At 39.5% G+C, this 19,879-nt stretch overlaps 1 protein-coding gene across 3 annotated transcripts in view; it reads right to left on the bottom strand.

The window, feature by feature from the left end:
- ZDHHC21 (zDHHC palmitoyltransferase 21) overlaps nt 1-19,879 on the bottom strand; it is a 69,372-nt gene that overhangs the window by 11,326 nt on the left and 38,167 nt on the right. For all 3 annotated transcript variants that reach the window (XM_032776138.2, XM_032776120.2, XM_032776147.2), the window contains one exon: nt 433-476. In XM_032776138.2, coding sequence (XP_032632029.1) covers nt 433-476 — 44 coding nt within the window. The remainder of the gene's footprint in view (nt 1-432; nt 477-19,879) is intronic.

Genomic DNA, 19,879 nt, shown 5'->3' with positions numbered 1-19,879 from the left:
AGAACAATATAGATTGGCTGGGGATCCATTACTGGACTCTGATGAATTGTGTTCCAGCATCACAAATACAGCTTTTCTTTCATTCTGACATGCAGCTGAGATTTAACTTTGGATAGGAGAAACTGAATCTGTGTCGTCAATTAACTACAGGCAACTTCTGAAGGGGAGGAAATTCTCAGGAGCAATTAAACACGTCAACAACACAGTAGCAAGTGTCTTTTGATCTGTGCTTTAGAGACAAAATATAGTTTTGCTTGCTTTAGGTAGGCAGGGAAGAAGAATAATATGTACCTATTTTTTATAAAAATAGTGAACCACTGCTACAGAAAAGAAACAAAAGCATGGTAGCATGCAAAAACTATTACCAGTGCCTTCAGTTTTCTTTCATACACATAGTTTTTAAACTTTACTAGCTCTTTATGTTGTACTTACATTTCTTTACAACAGTTTGACATTTTTTCTATACTTGTTGTATCCTGTTGTGGGAAAGAAAACATTATTAGAAAACATTTCCTCACATACCTACATTACAAAAATGTTATCATTAAAGTATATAAAGAAAGAAGGAACTGACTCTTAATGTAGATTCTTTTGGAGAAAATCTAGTAGGATTACACAGAGCAATATCCCATATTATTATCAAGCCATTGTAAAATTTCATGCAGAACAGTTTTATTCAGCCTGATAAATTATCATGCAGAAAAACTGTTTTCTGTGTAGATTTTTAAAATGGGGCACACTATAGAATGCTAACAAACAGATTAGAACCTGACTATAGCTAAATTAATCAAAATGTTATTTATCCATAGGACATTTTAAAATAATATGCACAAAGAACAAGACCTTTCTGAAAAGCACACTTTTGTTATACTTTATACTGTATAACGAATGTGGAGTTATCACACAAAAGATTATCACAGGAACAAAATAAATTTCTGCCACAATTTATTAAAATGTCACCACCAGCAGAAGTACTTCAAAAAGCAGATTAAGTAGTTTTAAAATATTTACTTTCACAAATATTGTAATGTGAACAGTGCCACCAAGAGTATATTAATACAGTTTCAGTGATCTCTAGGTAACTGCTGTAGATAAAGGTGATTTCACTAAAATTAAAGAGAATAAAATTAAAGAACATCTTAACTGTTTCTAAAGTGAAGATGAACCCCTTCTAAAATTTATAATAAAATTCATGATTAACTTTCAAAACCAATATGGTTTGCTTCATTTGACAGAGTACTTTAAGCAATTTGTTTTAGCTCACAGAATTTCCAAATACATCTTTAAATGCTTCCAATGATTGTACTTGTATGTGTTCATGTTTCCAAGGTGTATGTCATAAATGAAAAACATTATTTTACAAATCAGTGATACTTCAGTTTTAAACTCAAGCAATATTATAGTACTTTTGAAGGGATAAACATTGTTCATTATGTCCCAGAATAATTTAGACCATTTGATCCAAAATGTAATAACTTGAAAATTAAATTTTTGAAGGCAGTCTGATGTGTTTCTCTGTTAATGATTAATTTAGACAGGTACATAATGTGTCAGATTATATACTAGTTTTTGGACGAAACAAAGGGCCTCTCCCTTCTACCTGGGTAGCCAGTGAAGATCCCATTTTCCTGAATAGTGGTTTGGTCCATCTCTGTCTTTAGCCAAAATTCCATCTTCTATTATTGTGAACTCTACAGATGCTTAAATTTTAGTTTGGCAAGCAGTTTGAGAGCTTTCAACTGAGAGGCACCGAGTACACATTGCTACCATATGATGCTCAAGTAAGTTCCCATCAATGTTTCCATTTTAAATTAAAGTTCTCTTTACAATTGCAAAGATGTTTCAGTTCTAGAAATCATCCTCTTGATAGTACCAAAAATAAAGCCACTTTCAAAACCAGGGACTAGACAATTTCAGAATTGATGGTGCTGCTGTGGGACAATCTGGTAGCTCAAACCTCTCCCTCCCTCTCTCTTCACATAATCAATTCCTAAATAGGAATTGAGCTTCTGAGGCGTCATACTAGCACTTTTGTTTCCAAAAATAACATTCCAAATGTGTATTAGTATAATCTAGCTTTGTAGTATGTTCTTTTACATTGTCGACCCACTAACATTTTTTGTACTGATCTGAAAAAATCATAATATTTATCATTTTGGACACTGACTACTGAAAGCAAAATTCTGATTGAGCGGTTGTGCTTTTTGACCGAGTCTACAGTCTGGCAGGATTTTTTTCACTGTTAAAGCATCAATACCTATGGAATGATAATCTAAACTGTCTCTCTCATAACCCACTACATCCTTTATGTAAGTAAAAGGGTCAAACAGGAAGAGGGGAAAGGATTATAGACCTCCTTCCACTCATTTAAAAATACTAAGATTTTAGCTGGAAAGGCAGTGAAAGCAGGTGGCCATCTCTCTCCCCAGAATGAAAAATTCTGAAGTCCACCTGCTAATGTTTTTAATTTACATCAACCAAATTGGAAGCACAGAATGCCTTGTTTGGGGGATACCTTTTCAGAATTTAAAGCAGCTCAACCACTTCTGAAGAGCTGTGAGCTAGGCTGAACGGAATGGGAGGAAAGGAGAGTTCCCCTTTGAAGTTCAGCTGCTTGAGAAGCACTGGCTGAACTTAAGAAACCAAGTCCTCTCTGCTGCTTCCCTCCCCAAGCATGGCTTCCAAGCGGCTAGGCAAATTTGAAAATTACTTTCACTTGAAAGTGAACCAATTTACCTTTTCACATAAAAGTGAAACTTCACAGCAACCTAAGAAACTCAGCAGCCAGGCTTGGGGAGGAAGGACACAATGGGCATTTTTTCAGTTTGTTCTGTGATGGAATAAACTGGTTCTTCTTCACATCCCAGTTTTCTATTCTGCTTCACGCTTGAATCAGGTCAAAAAAATGTTTTGGATACAATCTTTTGGTGTGGAAATGAATGGGTTAGCACAAATTTGACTACTATGACTTCAGTACAGAATCAACCAAGGAAGAAGGAAGACCTTATTTAGACACCAATATGAATGATCTCACATTTACATAGCATCTTTCATCTAGACTGAAACCAAAGCACTTTACAAGGCATACTGATTGTACAAATGCTTCAAAGTAATCATTTTACCCATCTCTTGGGGTGAAAAGTGGCAACGGTTTAACAATAAACAGCAACAGTGCATACTAGTTTAGGGCAGAAAGAAGAGAATAATATTTCAAAGGAAAATGCAGTATGGAAACATAGGGAGGCAGAATGTAATTTCAGTTACAATATGACCAGGTGTCTAGACTGCTTTACGCCACCAAAAAGGGTCGAGGGGAACTGTAATTACCACATATGGGCAGGACTTACTATGTCTAAGTCTCAACTTAAATAATGTACCTTCAGCAGCATAAAGGCCTTTAATATCACATCCATTAATTCTGTATAGCTCAGAGGAAAGAGTGCCATCCACTGAATCACCAGTATCACTTCATCCTGTATCTAAGGGTATGTCTACACTACGAAATTAGGTCGATTTAACAGAAGTTGATTTTTTAGAAATCGATTTGATACAGTCGATTGTGTGTGCCCCCACTAAGCGCATTAAGTCGGTGTGCGTTCACAGTATCGAGGCTAGTGTCGACTTTCAGAGAGTTGCACTGTGGTAGCTATCCCACAGTTCCCGCAGTCTCCGCCGCCCACTGGAATTCTGAGTTGAGCTCCCAGTGCCTGATGGGGCAAAAACATTGTTGCGGGTGGTTCTGGGTACATGTCATCAGGCCCCCGTCCCTCCCTCCATGAAAGCAACGGCAAAAAATAGTTTCTCGCCTTTTTTCCTGAGTTACCTGTGCAGACAACATACCACAGCAAGCATGGAGCCCGCTCAGCTTACTGTCACCGTATATTTCCTGGGTGCTGCTGGCAGATGCGGTACTGCAGTGCTACACAGCAGCATCCCCTTGCCTTGCCTTGCGGATGGCAGACAGTGCAATACGACTGCTAGCCGTTGTTGTCATTCCATGGGTGCTCCTGGCCGACCTTGGTTAGGTTGGTCGGGGGTGCCTGGGCAGACATGGGTGCTCCTGGCCAGCCTTGGTGAGGTCGGGGGCGCCTGGAGAAAAATGGGAATGACTCCAGGTCATTCTCTTCTTTAAGTTTCATCTAATGGAGATTCAGTCCTTCCTGGAATATCATGCCAGTTGGAGGCTTCTGCCTTAGGCTGTTCTCCCAGTCAGTAGCACCGCGTGTTTACACCTACCCTAGTCTACCCCTTGCTCCCATTGCTCATGAAGCCTTGACAGTAGTAAGGAGTAGTTCAATTATAGGTTGAATAAGTGCATAATGGTGGTAGAATGTGCCTTTGGATGTTTAAAAGCGCACTAGCACAGTTTACTGACTTGGTTAGACTTCAGTGAAGCCAATATTCCCATCATTATTACTGCTTGCAGTGTGCTCCACAATAGCTGTGAGAGTAAGGGGGAGATGTTTATGGTGGGGTGGGAAGTTGAGGCAAATCACCTGGCCGCTGATTATGCACAGCCAGACACCAGGGCAGTTAGAAGAGTGCAGCAGGGTGCGCTGTGCATCAGAGAAGCTTTGAAAACCAGTTTCATGACTGCCCAGGCTACAGTGTGGAAGTTCTGTTTGTTTCTCCTTGATGAAAATCCATTCCCTTTGTTCGCTCTACTTCCCTGTAAGCCAACCGCCCTCCTCTCCCCGCTTTGATCTCCGCTTGCAGAGGCAATAAAGTCATTGTTGTTTCAAATTCATGCATTCTTTATTAAATCATCACACAAATAGGGGGATAACTGCCAAGGTAGCTTGGGAGGGGTGGGGGAGAAGGGAAGAACAGGGTGGGGTAGTTGTAGGGGTTCTCCCTAGAATGGCATGCAGCTCATCATAGAAGCGGCATGTCTGGGGCTCTGACCTGGAGTGACCATTTGCTTCTCTGGTTCTTTGGTGGGCTTCACACGGCACTGCTGTGGGACCCTGTTATAACCTCTGCCCTTCAAGCTCTTGGAAATTTTTTCAAATATTCAGCATTTCATCTTTTGGAACAGGGTTCTGATAGCACAGATTCGTCTCCCCATACAGAGATCAGATGCAGTACCTCCCATTCAGTCCATGCTGGAGCTCTTTTGCAATTCTGGGACTCTATGGTCACCTGTGCTGATGAGTTCAACACGCTGGTCAAACAGGAAATGAAATTCAAAAGTTTGCGGGTCTTTTCCTGTTTACCTGGCCAGTGCATCTGAGTTGAGAGTGCTGTCCAGAGCAGTCACGATGGAGCACTCTGGGATAGCTCCCAGAGGCCAAAACCGTTGAATTGCGTCCACACTACTCCAAATTCAACCCAGCAGGGTCAATTTCAGCACTAATCCCCTTGTGGGAGAGGAGTACAGAAATCGATTTTGAGAGCCCTTTAAGTTGACAAAAATGGCTTTGCGTGGACATGTGCAGGGTTAAATCGATCTAACGCTGCTAAATTCGACCTGAACTCGTAGTGTAGACCATTGCTAAGCTTTCCCTAGTAGTCTCCTATCCAATTGCTGATTCCGACTGACTGTGCTTAGCTCTTTGTATCTGAGATCACAGCTTGTGGTGATATGGCTACAGGTCATAGCTCTTAAATAAGCAAAAATATAGTTGGAAAAGTAATGAACCAATGAATGATAAGTGCCTGACTGGTTTAAACCTGACTGGTTTTTGTTTTGTGTTCTTTTCTGAGGGAGAGGAATGGAAGCAGGATAGAAGGCATCTGTTTTAAAGTTTTCACCAGTATAAACTTTGACGTTAGAATCATAGAATATCAGGGTTGGAAGGGACTTCAGATGGTCATCTAGCCCAAAACCCTGCTCAAAGCAGGACCAATTACCAACTAAATCTTGTTGAACTAGTGAATTTTTTAATTCTTTATTAACCATGGATATAGTTATCAAGGTCCATGATATCAAATGAAGAAAGGAACCATAGGTTTGACAAAACACTTAGTAAGATGATTCTTTGACACATTCATCAAGCACTTACTATTACTTTCTTGATTCTGAGCAGAAGCACTATTTCTACTGCTCTTCTTATCTGCTTTCCCCAACTCCCACCCCTCAAACAACAAATCAGCTTTTCAAACAAAACAATGAAAATGAATTAAATTGTATTTTCAAACTTCAGCCCCTAATGGTTTGTCTATACTGCAATTAAAAACCTGCAGCTGCTTCATGCTAGCTGACTTGGGTTCACAGGGCTCAGGCTGTGGGGCTATTTAATTGCAGTGTAGACATCTGGGCTTTGGCTGGAGTGATCTAGGAACCTGCGAGGTTGGAGGTTCCTACAGCTCGGGCTTCAGCCTGTGCCAGAATGTCTACACCACAATTAAAACACCCCACAGCCTGAGTCTTGCAAGCCTGAGTCAGCTGGCACGGGCCAGCCATGGGTGTCTAACTGCATTGTATACACACCCCATGTCTTAATTTAGGAGCCTAAATAAGTGAATTACTGTTCAAGGGCTGATCACCCAATACCACCAACCAATGACAATTTATTTCATGTGCCAAGTGAACAGAATAATCAACATTCTACTAAATCACCTCACCAAAGGACTATAGGTCAGAATACTGTCACTCTGTTTATTATGCTTCTAATGCAAAGCATTGGTTTGTTCAATGTTAATATTCTGTTCAGCCTAAGAGGCTTTGGTTATCTGTACGGATGACCAGCTTCAAGTACTGGAAATACGAATAATATTCTTAAGAGCTACTTTTGGTACTGATCTCCAGCTAATTCTGATGTTTAAAGCCTTTGAGAGTTTTTAATTTACAAACAACACTGCTCTACAGCCAAAATGCTTCTGAAATAAATGTAGTCAAACTTTACTAATTCTGGGTCACTGAGAACGAAAATGATGCTTAAAATTGTTGATTGGCTCTAGTCTGGTATGGCTCAGCTCGCAGTGGATTCCTGGAGCTGCTGTTAGGTTTACCATGTTCTGTGACCGTCAAAATCTTGTCCCTTCTGTTATGGAGGTGTCTTGTAGCTGCAAACTGTGGTGTGATGCAGCCTCACATCGTTACAATCCAGTGGTGGAGAATTTATGATTTCATCAAGGGTCTTAAGCTGTTTTTGCTGCTTCATGGCATTGTTTTGCCTCTTCAGCTGGTATGAAGTCATATGAAGGCACTTGCAACATGGAAACACTTTTGAGGTGACATACTGACCAACTCAAGGGAGTTTGTGGCGATTTGAGGTTGCTGCTCTCTTGCTTGTGCAGATGGATAACAAAGTCTGCGTTTTCTAAATGGTGTTGTGCAAGAGATTCCCAATATCAAGAAGATGGGTATCAAAAGATATGGAGCTGGAAGGAAAAAGTGATGTTAGCTCCACACTTGTTGAATGAGGAAGATTTTGTTCCATCGTTACCATCAGTGGTTGATGAAGAACTTGGTCAAAGGCATTGGACAAACAGCAGCTTTCCAGTCTCGTGGCAATTTCCAGGTTAGGAGCTAGATAAGGAGGTCTTTGTTCTCCTGATTCGTGTAATCTTCAGCTGATGATTTGACTGCACTGAGTGGTAGGAAAGACGGATGGAGCTTGCCAAACGTTGTGGTCAATAATTTTCTCGAAAGGAGCAATCGATGGTTGGGAACCTCCCAAGGACTACAAAGCTGGCTGCCACATGTCACTAAAGTACTTTCTGCTTATCTAGTTTTTTCACCGAACTCGCGCAGAGCCGGCGAGTTTCCAACCGGAATTGCACATGGAGAATGCTATCAGGGCAAATTGACCTCATGCTTGCAGACTATTGCTGGCAGTGCAGGATGCGTTCCATTAATGTAAGAGAGAAGCCAGAAGCGCTGATAACACCTGAATAGGACTAACTATGTACATTAATAGTTTTTTGCCTTTTGTTTCTAATCAATTTTATTCATATACCTTTTGCTGTTTTTAATGTTAATAAGTTAGGTGAACTTCATGTAAGCACCTCAACAATTGAAAGGACCTAGGTTAGATTCATATTAAACTTACATATCTACATATAATAGACATAAAATGTAAAAACTTAAATATCTTAGAAACAGTAGCCAATCAGTTGTTTTAATTGTCATATTTGAATTCAGCACATCAAAATACATAATATATACCACATTTTATCTCTGAAGCAGACGACTTCTCAAAAATTGTAGACCAGTGTAACTTTAAAAAGTAGCACAAGTGTGGCATAATTAATACAGTCCTCTTAACATCTGCTTTCAAGAAAAATGAGACATTACTTACCTTGTGCAGTAACTGAGGTTCTTTGAGATGGTTGTCTGTGGGTCCTCCACTTTAAGTGCTTCGATGCCCTGCACTTGTAATTGGAGATTTGTAGTAGCAGTGCCCCGGCTGGCCACACACATACAGCAGACATCTCACGCTGCTCAGAGCGGTTACCTAGCACACGCAGCCAACTGTCCCCAAGTTTCTTCTCTTCCCCAGACGATCCGTGTGAAACTCCAAAGTATAGGGGAGGAGGGGGGTAGTGGAGGACCCAAAGGGACAACCATTTTGAAGAACCTCAGTTACTGCACAAGGCGAGTAACCTTTTCTTCTTCTTTTTCTTCTTCTTCGAGGAGTGTCCCTATGGGTACTCCACTTTAGGTGACTGTTGAGCAGCGCACCTCAGTGGAAGGGAGGCGCTTCGGAGTTGGTTCATTGATGGTAGATAGCATTGTGAGTCCAAACTGAGCGTCTGTAGCTGATAGCTATTCTAATACACAGTGTTTATGAAAGGTATGATCAGATGCTTTGCAAATGTCCATGATGAGCACATTACTGAGAAAGGCCACCAACGTTGATAACACTCAACAGGAGTTGGTAGATGGCTGTTTTGGTAACACAAATGGATACAGCCCCATATCCATTTAAACAGTCTCTGTTTCAAATTGAATTGACCTTTGGAATGTTCTGTGATAGAGAGAAATAGTAGAGATTACTTTCTGAATGTTTTTGTCCTTTTTAGGTAGAAAGCTGGTACTATGCGAATGTATAGTGTGTTAAATGAGGCCTTCCTGCGGTAGATATGCAGTTTCGGGAAAAATAAGAGTAAGTATACAGGCTGATTTAGATGAAAAGGAGAGCCTACCTGGGGTATGAATTTGGCATGTGCCCATAAGATCACTTTATATTTGAAAAATGTGGTATAAGGTGAGTGTGCCATTCGGGCACCTAATTCTCCCACCCTTCTTCCCAAAGTGATAGCAATGAGGAAGGCCAGCTTCATGAATAAGTGTAACAGAGAACAAGTTGCTATAGGTTCAAACTGTTTCCCCATGAGACTGTGCAGAACAAGGTTAAGATCCTATATAGGAGTAGGGTCTTTTAGTGTGGGATAAGTGTCTTCCATGCCTTTTAGAAAGCGTTTAGGGGTCAGGTGAGCAAAGATAGTGACTCTGTCCACCTTGTCATGGAATGAGGTGATGGTGTACTCTGATGGAGCTGTTGGATAACCCTGATTTTTGAGGCCTAGTATATAGTCTAGGATGCTGTGTAGTGGATCTGAATCTAAAGAGTATGTTCATCATAGCACCAAATGGATAATCATGTCCACTTATGTGTGTATGTTTTTTGTGTGCTTAATTTGCAACTGTTCAATAGTATGTCTTTCACCTCCTCAGAATAGTCTTTGTCGACCCCCCATTAGCCATGGAGTAACCAGGCTTTGAGATGGAGAAGGGCTAGGTTGGGGTGATGGATGCATCCTGAGTCCTGTGTCAGAAAGTGAGGTATCATTACAAGGATTTGAGGTGGTTTCACTGCCATCTGTCTCAGGTATGGGAACCAAGTTTGTCAGGGCTATGTGGGCGCAATGAGCATGACCCTGTATTTGTCCTGCCTGATCTGACTCAGAAGCGGAATTGGAGGGAATGCATACATTAGTGGTGTTTCCTATTTTATGAGGAAAGCATCGACCAAGGAGTGGCATTCCAATCACCTCCGGAGCAGTATTGTGGGCACTTTGCATTCTGAGCTGTTGCGAATAGATCTATAATGGGGAACTCCCATAGGCTGAATATGACTCAAAGTTGCATGATCCACCATCCACTCATGTATTTGTGAGAAGTTTCTGCTCAGTTGGTCCGCTGTCGTGTTCTGACATCACGGCAGGTTAAGATGCTGAAATGTGTATGTTGTTGGTGATGCACCAGTTTCAGAGGCATACTGCCTCTGTGCATGTAGGGTATGACTGCACTCTCCCTTGGCGGTTTATATAGAACACGTATGCGATATTGTCTGTAAGAATCTTGATGGTCATGTTTTGGATTAAAGGAAGGAAGTGCTTGCATGCATTTCTGACAGTCATTAATTCCAGTATGTTTATGTGCAGGATGTATTTCAATGGAGACCAAACAACCCTGGTTCGTGTTTTGCGTAAATGAGCTCCCCATCCCACAAGGGAGGCATCCATAGCGATCGTTGTAGTAGAAGCTTTCTGTTGAAAGGGGACACCTGAGCAGACGTTTTGTGATTGCGTCCACCATGTGAGCAAGTCCTTTACCCTGTGGGGCACAGTGAGCCACCTGTTGAGAGAATGTTTGTGTAGTATGTAGACAGTGTGAAACCAGACAGTATCTCATGTGTAGCCTGACATACTTTACGATGAACGTTAACGCAGCCATGTGCACCAGAAGTTGTAAGCACGTTCTGGTGGACATTTGTGGACTGTCCATGATCATTGTAATCAAACTGATTAGGGTGAGGAAGTGGTGTTGGGGTAACCTTGCTGTTGTGGTGAGACAATCGAGATAGGTACCTATAAATTCCAGTTGTTGGACAGGAACCTGGTGGACTTCTGTGCATTTATCTGTAGTCCGAAATGTGTAAAGAGGGTTATCATGGTTTGTGTGGCATTTAGTGCTGCCCTTTGTGTTGGTGCCCTTAAAAGACAGTCATCTAGGTATGGAAAAATCATCTTGTCTGTGGAGGCGAGCTGCAATGATGGCGAGAACCTTGGAAAAGACCCTTGGGACAGCTGACAGCCTGAAGGGGAGCACTCTGTATTGGAGATGTTGGTGCCCCAAGGTGAACTGCAGGAATCATCTGTGCGCTGGGTGAATGGTAACATGAAAGCAAGCGTCTTGTAGGTCGAGGGCCGAGAGCCAGTCTCCTTTCTCTAATGCCAGAATTATTGTGGATGGAGTCACCATTTTGAAATGTTGCTTTCTCACAAACTTATTGAGTTTTCGTATGTCTTCAGCTACTGGTCTTTTTCTGAGTGAGAAAATAATGGGAATAAAACCCTCTCCCCCATGTTGAGCTGGTACTGGTTCCATGGCACCTAATTGTAGAAGGTGGTTAATTTCCTGTTGTAAAAGGGGCTCATGAAAGAGGTCCCTGAAGCGGGATGGAGAAGGGGGGTGGTAGGTGAAATAGAGATGAAGGGGTTGAGTAACTCTTCTGGATAATTTCCAGAACCCATTTGTCTGTGGTGATGGTGTTCCAGACTAGGTAGTATGGTGACAGATGATCTCCAAATGGGCTGGAGATTGGGTTCAGTTCCGGGATCAAAGAATGTAGAGTTCTCATGCCTTCAACCAAAGCTTCAAAATGATTGCCTGGAAGTAGATGGTTGAGATGTGGAAGGCTAGTCTTGGCTCTGCTGGCATCTCATCTGTCTTTGTTTATGATGTTGGTCATACTGTCTTTGAGGCTGGGTGTATGGGGCAGTTCGGAATTGCTGGTTGTAAAATCAGCCCTGTTTCTTTTTGTTCGCAAGAACACAGATACCTACGGTATTTAAGGTGCCCCTGGAATCCTTCAGGGTATGTAAAGACACATCTGCATTTTCCGCAAACAATTTCTGACCCTTGAAGGGTAAAGTCCTTGATTGTGGCATGGACCTCCCTACGGAACCCAGAAAGGTGGAGCCAGGATGCCCAATGTATGACCATAGACATAGCAATGGAGCGTGCTGCCTTGTCTGCAGAGTTGAGAGAGGCCTGTAGGGCCATCCTGGCGATGAGAGACCCTTCAGAAATGTTAGTCTTATACTGTTCTTTTTTGTCATTTGGTAAATGTTCCACAAAAGTTGATATTTTAGTGAATAGGTTGTTCGTGTATTTGGCTATTAAGGCTGAATAATTAGCTATGAGAAATTGGAGCGCAGCTGAGGAATTGGGTCTCTACCCAAAAAGATTTAGCCTTTGCCAGTCCTTATCAGAAGGGGTAGTTCTAGACTACCACCACTGACTTCGGTGCAGGGTGAGTGAACAAAAACTCAGCCCCTTTTGCTGGCACATAATACTTCTTGTTAGATTTCTTACAGGAAGCTGGGACTGTGGCAGCTGTTTGCCAGATTAATTATGCAGAGTCCATTATGGCAGCATTAAGAGACAATGCAATTTTTGCTGATGGAGATGACTGGAGGATGTCTGTAAGCTTGTGTTGGGTCTCCGGTAGCTCTGCTAAGGAAATGTCCAGGGATTCAGCTATCCTTGTGAATACATCCTGGAAAGATTTGAAATCGGCCCCTGAAGGGAGGGGAAGGGGTGGCATTATTGTTTCGTCCAGCAACAAAAATGAAATGTGGGTAGGTGGCAGGGTATCACCCTCAGGTGTGTCCTTGGGCTCCTCTATCTCCTCCTCCTGCATCTCTGAGGGAGCTGGGGCAGGTAGTGAAGGGGATTGCATTGTTCTAGATTTTGGTGGATTGGGGGGGCCTGAGGCTCAGGCCCTATCCGGATCCCAGTATGCCATTTGGGGGGAAAAGTCCTAGGAGGTGGTACTCATGGTTGAGCCTGCCAGCCTTGCATATCAACAGATGTGTGATGCTGAGAGGGTCCTGGCTTAGGCAAGCAGTGGCAAAGGGTATATATCCCTGTCTCAGAGGATACTTATTTGAGAAAGGAGGATGATATACCCATATTCATTCTCTTCTTCTTATCTTTCAAAGCCAGAGACCCGCCTGGGAGATGGGTGTGTGTCTGTGGCAGGACAGCTAACAGAATTTTTCTTTTTTAAAGGTTTTAAGTAAACTATAAAATAGAGGGTACATAATGAAATGAAAAGGCTAATAAGGCTCAGTAGAAAACTATTGAGCTATCCAAGGTTAAGAGGAGCTGCTGTCGCTCCTACTCAGGCCAAAGGTGTTAGAGAAGGAACTGGGCGATGGGTTGGCTGCGCATGCTAGCTAACTGTTCCAAGTGATGCGAGATGGCTGCTGCACGTGTGCAGCCAGCCAGGGCACTGCTACTACAAATTTCGGATTACAAGCGCAGGGCATTAACACACCTAAAGTGGAGCACCTACAGGGACACTCCTCTAAGAATAAATAAAAGTTACAACTGCACATAGAAAAACATGATTGATCAGCATCTGACCAACTCAACAATCTGGTCCTCCGCACTCCAAAACCACCTATTGTCATTAGAATTAGTGTGAATGTGGTTATTCAGAAACAGAAGAGTTATCAGGATCTCTAAATCAAGCAAAAGAATTCAAGATTCGATTAGTGTGAAATGCAAAGAAATCTCAAGGAAATAAGTAGAAAAGCTACAGTTAGTTTACAATTTTAAGAGCTGAAGCAAGGGACACAGCTCAGGTGTTACATTCAGTCTCTGGTGGTAAAGTGCTGAGTGTCTTCTTATTTTGGCAACAAGTCTGAAAGAGCAGCTTGCCTGCTATCTCAAAGGAAAAGAAGATCCTGCAATAACTAAGGCCTTTATGAGAGGGATGAAGAGATATCAGTGAGAGCTGAATGAATCCTGCAGACCAATTTAAAGAAGCACTTGAAAAATGAACCCACCTGGGTTAATGCCTGCTAAGAGGAATATATCTTTCATAAAGAAACTTTTTTTAATTAATATAACTGACTACTTGAAGAAAAGCATTAAAAGAAAAGATAATGTGCACCGGGCAACAAATTGTGCAATAAGATGGAATCATCGTGAACTAACTTATGAGGGAACAAATATACTGAAAGAATATTTTCCCTTTGCTTACACTGTAGATTTGAGTCTTCCAATCAACAAACACCAATCTGTAATTCTTAGGACTAACTCTGAAGCATGGAGCAGAAATCTCTTGTTCAATTACTTTCATGTAGTTAGCAGAAGTGATGTCTTATCAATAGAGCTCTACTTAATACCTGAATTATAATGAACACAGGCATACTGTCATATCTGCACAGTACATTGTTTCCAACTCTTCAGTGCATTGCAATGTAAAAGGAGAGAGCAATTAAGAAGGAAGGAAAAAAACCTTAGTGGCCCCTCTGAACTTGCAGCCATAGCTGTTATCTCAGAATATGAGAGAGCATACTGCTGTATCTTAGTACTTGAACAAAACAAGAGTCTTATTTCTTTCATTTGTCTACCTTTCTTTCACTGTGCATATGGAAATGACAGGTGAGCTGTTGTGAAGTATCAAATACCAACATTTCATAAGGAATGCTAAATATTTTTAAATTAATGTTTTTATTTACTGTTTGCTCATACAACAAGGCTGGCCATACTGTATATAGGTTATCAGTCTGTTTATGATTTTATTTTTGGCCAACATTTTTCAAAATAATTTTTAATCTAAAATTTTGATGTGATTAAATGTATGTGATTAGGGGGGTTTTGGTTTGTTTGTTTGTAAACCTAGCCTGGAAATTTTTTGAATAATCTGGGTTCAGTTTAGTTGTTCTATTCCCTCCTCCCCCATCTTTCTTTGATTAAAGATTTCTCTGTGTGAGAGATGAAAAAGAAAGTTGCATTATGCTACCTCTGGGGAAATAACCTCATTCTCCTCAGTGCCGTGATGAATTTGGCTAAGCAGATTTTTTGGCAGATTATGTATTACCTGCCCAATTTGTCAGATACCTAAAAAAGTGATGCGATGAAAAGAAAACATCTGACAACAATTTTGGGAACTCATGATAACTGGAAAGAGGATAATATGAAAAGATCAAGAGCGACTGCCCAATTTATTTCCAAGTTTGTGGTGTTTTAGAGGCAGATATGTGCATAATTATATGGCATTATGAAATTTACCATTTCCCTTAATCCTCATCATTACCAGCACAAGGAACATTCAGAGAGCAAGGTTTAGCAAACCAAATCCGACTACTCTCCTTTCTTCCAAAGAAGCTGCTATCTAAATGATCTGATGTATAATTTGACAGAAAATTAAATATTTTAATAAAAATCCTGAGTTTTGTAAGAGGTTACACTTTGCCTTATTATTATGGTTGCTTATTTTAGTGTCTCAGTTTTATTTACTCTTCCATTCAGAAAAGCATTTAAGTATCTTAGATACAGAAATGATTTCTTACTGCAATTGTCTAATGGGATTATTTTAACTTCTGTGTTTATTTCCATGAAGAGGATAAGAAGTTTTCTACAATATTCTAATCTGCGGAATTTGTTACAGCTGCAGATTATACTTTAAAAAATAATGCCATCAATTCCCTTTAGCAATATTGTATGTTACTTATTTAAATAAAAATATTTACTACTCATTTTGAAGTTTAGGTTGGGCTAAACAAAAATGATACCTGGTGAGATGGGTGGGGCTCTGATTATTCTTCCATAAGTAAATTGGTGAAGATGCAGGGTGTAAAACAAATTTACTCCTTATGTTTTAGACCACGTCATACAAGGAACTGGATGACTTCAATCATAATTTTTAAATAAAGTTGTGTTTTTTATATTACTTGGAAGACAAAATGCTTCAAAGATGTAGTAGGACGATAAATATTTGAAATAAATACAGACTACATTTGTAGAAAAATACAGGTAAGAGAATAATCATTTAGAAATGGAAAAGACCTCTTAGACGATCTAATCTATTAACTTCCGCTCAAGGACTGTGCATGATTGCTTTCTACAGTTTAATTTCCAGAGCTTTATGCTGCTTTCTAAGGGTAGATTTACCTATATTTGGATGGGGGTAGAGAAGGCAGAAATGTAGGGGGGAGGGAATAAAAGTAAGGGAGAGACAGATGGACAGAATGTTGCCTGAATACATTTTCTAATAATTTTCTATTTTTCCAGTACATACATTCTGTCTCTCTCACGCACACACACAACTATGATCATTTTCTATTTTATTCTATCCAGGTACAGCCGATTGCCTTAAAATACTGATTTCTAACTCTAGCCCCGATTGTTGCTTTGGTAAACTTAATTATAAGGATTTATAGTCCTTTGATTACATTTCTGGTGTTTGAAAAATAGGTAAAGCCCTCATTATTTGACTAATCAAAACAGTATTTAATAGATTATCTGATTAAACATATGATTGCAAATATTTGTAATTATAAGATACATAACTGTTGAGACAAAAAGAATGTTAGGTCAGAGTGATATCCTTTGTCTGTTGATGACAGCATAAAAAAAGTGTGATGTACATTAAAAAGAAGTGGATCAAAATTGCAAAGTGGGGAAAGAATAGCAAAACTGCAATTAAGTATTTTGAGTGTATTTATTCCTTATTTACAGAATAGTTTTAATTATGTAAACATAATATTCTTTATATACTTCATCACTGAGAATTATCATCAGAGTCACTATTTATACAACAAAAATGCAGAGATTTTATCTGCTAATGTAAATTTTTTTTTGGTATATTTTTCAGTTTAAATGTTTCAATTACCATGCATTGTTAAATAAAATATTATTCCCCAAGGAGACAAGTAAAATCCCCAAAAGGACAACAATACTACACAAAATTCATTTGGATAAATTCAACTTTTTCTTCATTTCTCTAAGTAATGGGAATTAAAACAATCAAACAAAAACACAAAGAGAAAAAAAGGAACATAAAAACAAGTTTTCTTTTTATAAGAAAAACAAATCTGACTAAATGAACGATGTCCCTCTTAACTTGTCAAGGCAAGTGTTCATCAAAACAGGTCTAATACTGATATATAAGAATTTACAAGTTATTTTCAGAAGTTCACTGTTCACAACTAACAACAAAAAGCAGGTGCTAAAAGACATTTGCCACGTGGTGATGAAAAGGAGATGTACTGTAACAACACATAATACAGTCGTTAACTTAAATGATCACATTAAAATGCTTATAAAGAATAAGAGGTTAGATGGATGGTCAAGGCATCACAATGAACAACAGACCAAGCTACTCAACACCGGGTGCTAAAATATTTTCTCTTCTAGCCCTTTCCAGAGTAAATAAAGATAAAATATCTCTACCTCATCCACACTGTATTGATGTTCAATGATACTGGCATATCACTGTACACTGTTTAAAGAATTAATTAACAGGAAACCCTGGCAGAATTAATCAAATTACTAAAGTCACTGTCCCCTCAACTGATAATAATATGAGCATCAAAATTTAGCAGAGATCACACAATATTTATCAGAACTATGGTAATCTATCCAGTATGTAGCTCTATGACTACAGAAATATTAATGAACTCATAAATAGCTAGCAAGGAAAACTATATCTGTAATACAGATATATTATGTAATATGGAAAGACATGAGATTGCTAGGCTGTGCTGAAAAAATGAACAAAAATCCTTTAATTCTATATTAATCATTTGTAAGAACATACGGAAAAATGAAAACACATCCCATTTAGTATTTTAAATAAAAACAATCAAAGGTAATCCTTTAAAATTAGGTTTCAGATTAGTCTCTGCAAAGGATGCAGTTCAACTGAAACATCTGGTAGTGTTATATTGTGAGACAGATCTTTTTTAACTTTGGAAATGAGATTAGTAGATCCGTTATGTGTAAGTGTCCAAGTAATTTCTAATTATTTTATCTGGGTCACAGATAATCCGCTTTTATTGCCTTCCACTATGACATCAGAGGATCACTGCTGAAGCGATTATCCTGTTACCTTCCACCAACCATGGGAAGATGGGATTTTCCTTTTGTGTGTGTGTGTTTGTTTATATATCTCAAAATGAATGAAAGAGAGAAGTGGCCGATCACTTCAAGCAGATGGCTGCCAAAAAAAAAAACATCACCACAAAGCCTGATAAGAAGAAACCCCACACATCCAAAAAGTAACAGCTTTAACAAAAGTTAGCAGATTGAAGACCTTATAGTTCTGAAGCAATTTAAAAACAACGAAAAAGAGAGGTACATGATACATTAAAAATAATCATTAAATCATGATTTAAAATAGCATACCGTATTATTTGGTATTTGTATTTATTTTCTTATTTTGTTTTTAGAAGTCTTACATAAAAGGTGCAAAGTCAAAGTAAAGGTGGACGTGTAATGAGAAGTGCTGGTAGTGCAAAAACTGGAGTTCAAAATAAGTGCAGTTTAAAAAATACACAGAATGCAATGCAGCTTTTTTAAAGTACTTAATTTTGTACAGTACTGTATCTGCTTTCTCGCTTCGGGTTCAATAATAATGAGTTATATAGTCATGTACAGGAAGTAAATAAAAACTTCTGACATTCATACTACATTTTCTCTTTCAAGTATATTTATTTACTTCTTGTCGCTCCCCTTGTACCACCTTAAAAATACGTCTTTTCTGGTATTCACACACAGAAGTCTCATTGCTCTTACTTTCAGCTCCGCACAAGTGTCAGCTCTGAGCTAATTTTCTTTTTATTTTGTTTGTATGGCTGGTGATAACAAAATATTGAGACAGCTGGGGTTTAGCAACTCTTCATTTTACCATTGCACAGTTATCCAAGGAAATGCACACTACAGCAAATACTCCCTTTGGGGTCTCCATTGCCCTCAGTGAGTATGTCTACACAGGGATAAAAAACCAGCAGCTGGCCCGGGTCAGCTGACTCGGGCTCGCAGGGCTGGAAAATTGATGTGTAGATGTTTGGGCTCAGGCTGGAGTCTAAGTTCTGAGACCCTCTACCTTTGCAGCCCGAGCCCAAACATCTACACTGATTTTTTTTGCCAGCAGCCCAAGCCCTGCAATCCTGAGTCAGCTGACTATGGCCATGCCGTGGGCTTTTATCCCCATGTAGAGATACCCAGTGATCCCTCCAGAATACTATGCCATTTTTAGTGTCCAGCTCTCCAACGCCTCTCACCTTCTACCAAGGTGTAAAGTTAAGAAACTAAAAGAATGCACAGCATGGTCTTAAGAAATCTGCTCGTACTACAAAAAATTAAACGGAAGAGACAGATATTATTAAAGTAGTTTCCAGACCTGAAGCATACAGGCATACCAGCTGTTTCTTTAAATATGGTCTAAAAAGATTCTAGCAATATAAGCAGATGAACTCAGGGCTTGTCTACCAAGAAAAATTGTATCACTTTAACTATACCACTATAGTTAAAAGTAGTACAACCCCCTAGTGTGGGTGCATTTACAGTGTATAAAAGTGCTTATACCAATGTAGCTTATTCCTGTTAGGGAAGGGGAATAAATCACACCAAAAAAAAAGAGGATCTTTATCCTGATGTTTACATCCACACTAGGAGTTGTATTGATTTAACTATTTGGTCAAAAATCCACCCCTTAACCAAAATAGTTCAATCAGCACAAAAACCGTTTGTAGGCCTAAGACTTGAGAGAGGAACAAAAATGAAAATGTACGTTTTGAGATGGGGCAAGGGGCTGATTGGAAAGATAAGCTAAGTAGATATGCTTGTTGTTTGCTTTAAGAAACTATTAAATATCAGAGTTTTGAGTGCTGAATGAAAAAAACTACTTTGGAAACCAGATAACTAAGAGTACAGCAAGAATGAAAAAGAAAAATTACAATGGTTTTCAGAGTGCCAGACCTTAGGCAGACTAAACGGGATAGTTATTTTTGGGAGCCAGTAGAAATTATACAAAAAATATGTAACTTGAAGCTTTAAAATATGTTTTCTATACTTACATATAATCTAACAACACAGACTAACTCAGAAGCAATAGTTATGTAATTTAACACTTGTGTAGCACTTTCCAAGCATTATACAATGATTAGAGCGCTACCAAATTCA

Source organism: Chelonoidis abingdonii, chromosome 6 (assembly GCF_003597395.2).
Source record: "Chelonoidis abingdonii isolate Lonesome George chromosome 6, CheloAbing_2.0, whole genome shotgun sequence".
Lineage (NCBI taxonomy): Eukaryota > Metazoa > Chordata > Testudines > Testudinidae > Chelonoidis > Chelonoidis abingdonii.
This window is presented reverse-complemented; position numbering and strand designations above follow the sequence as displayed.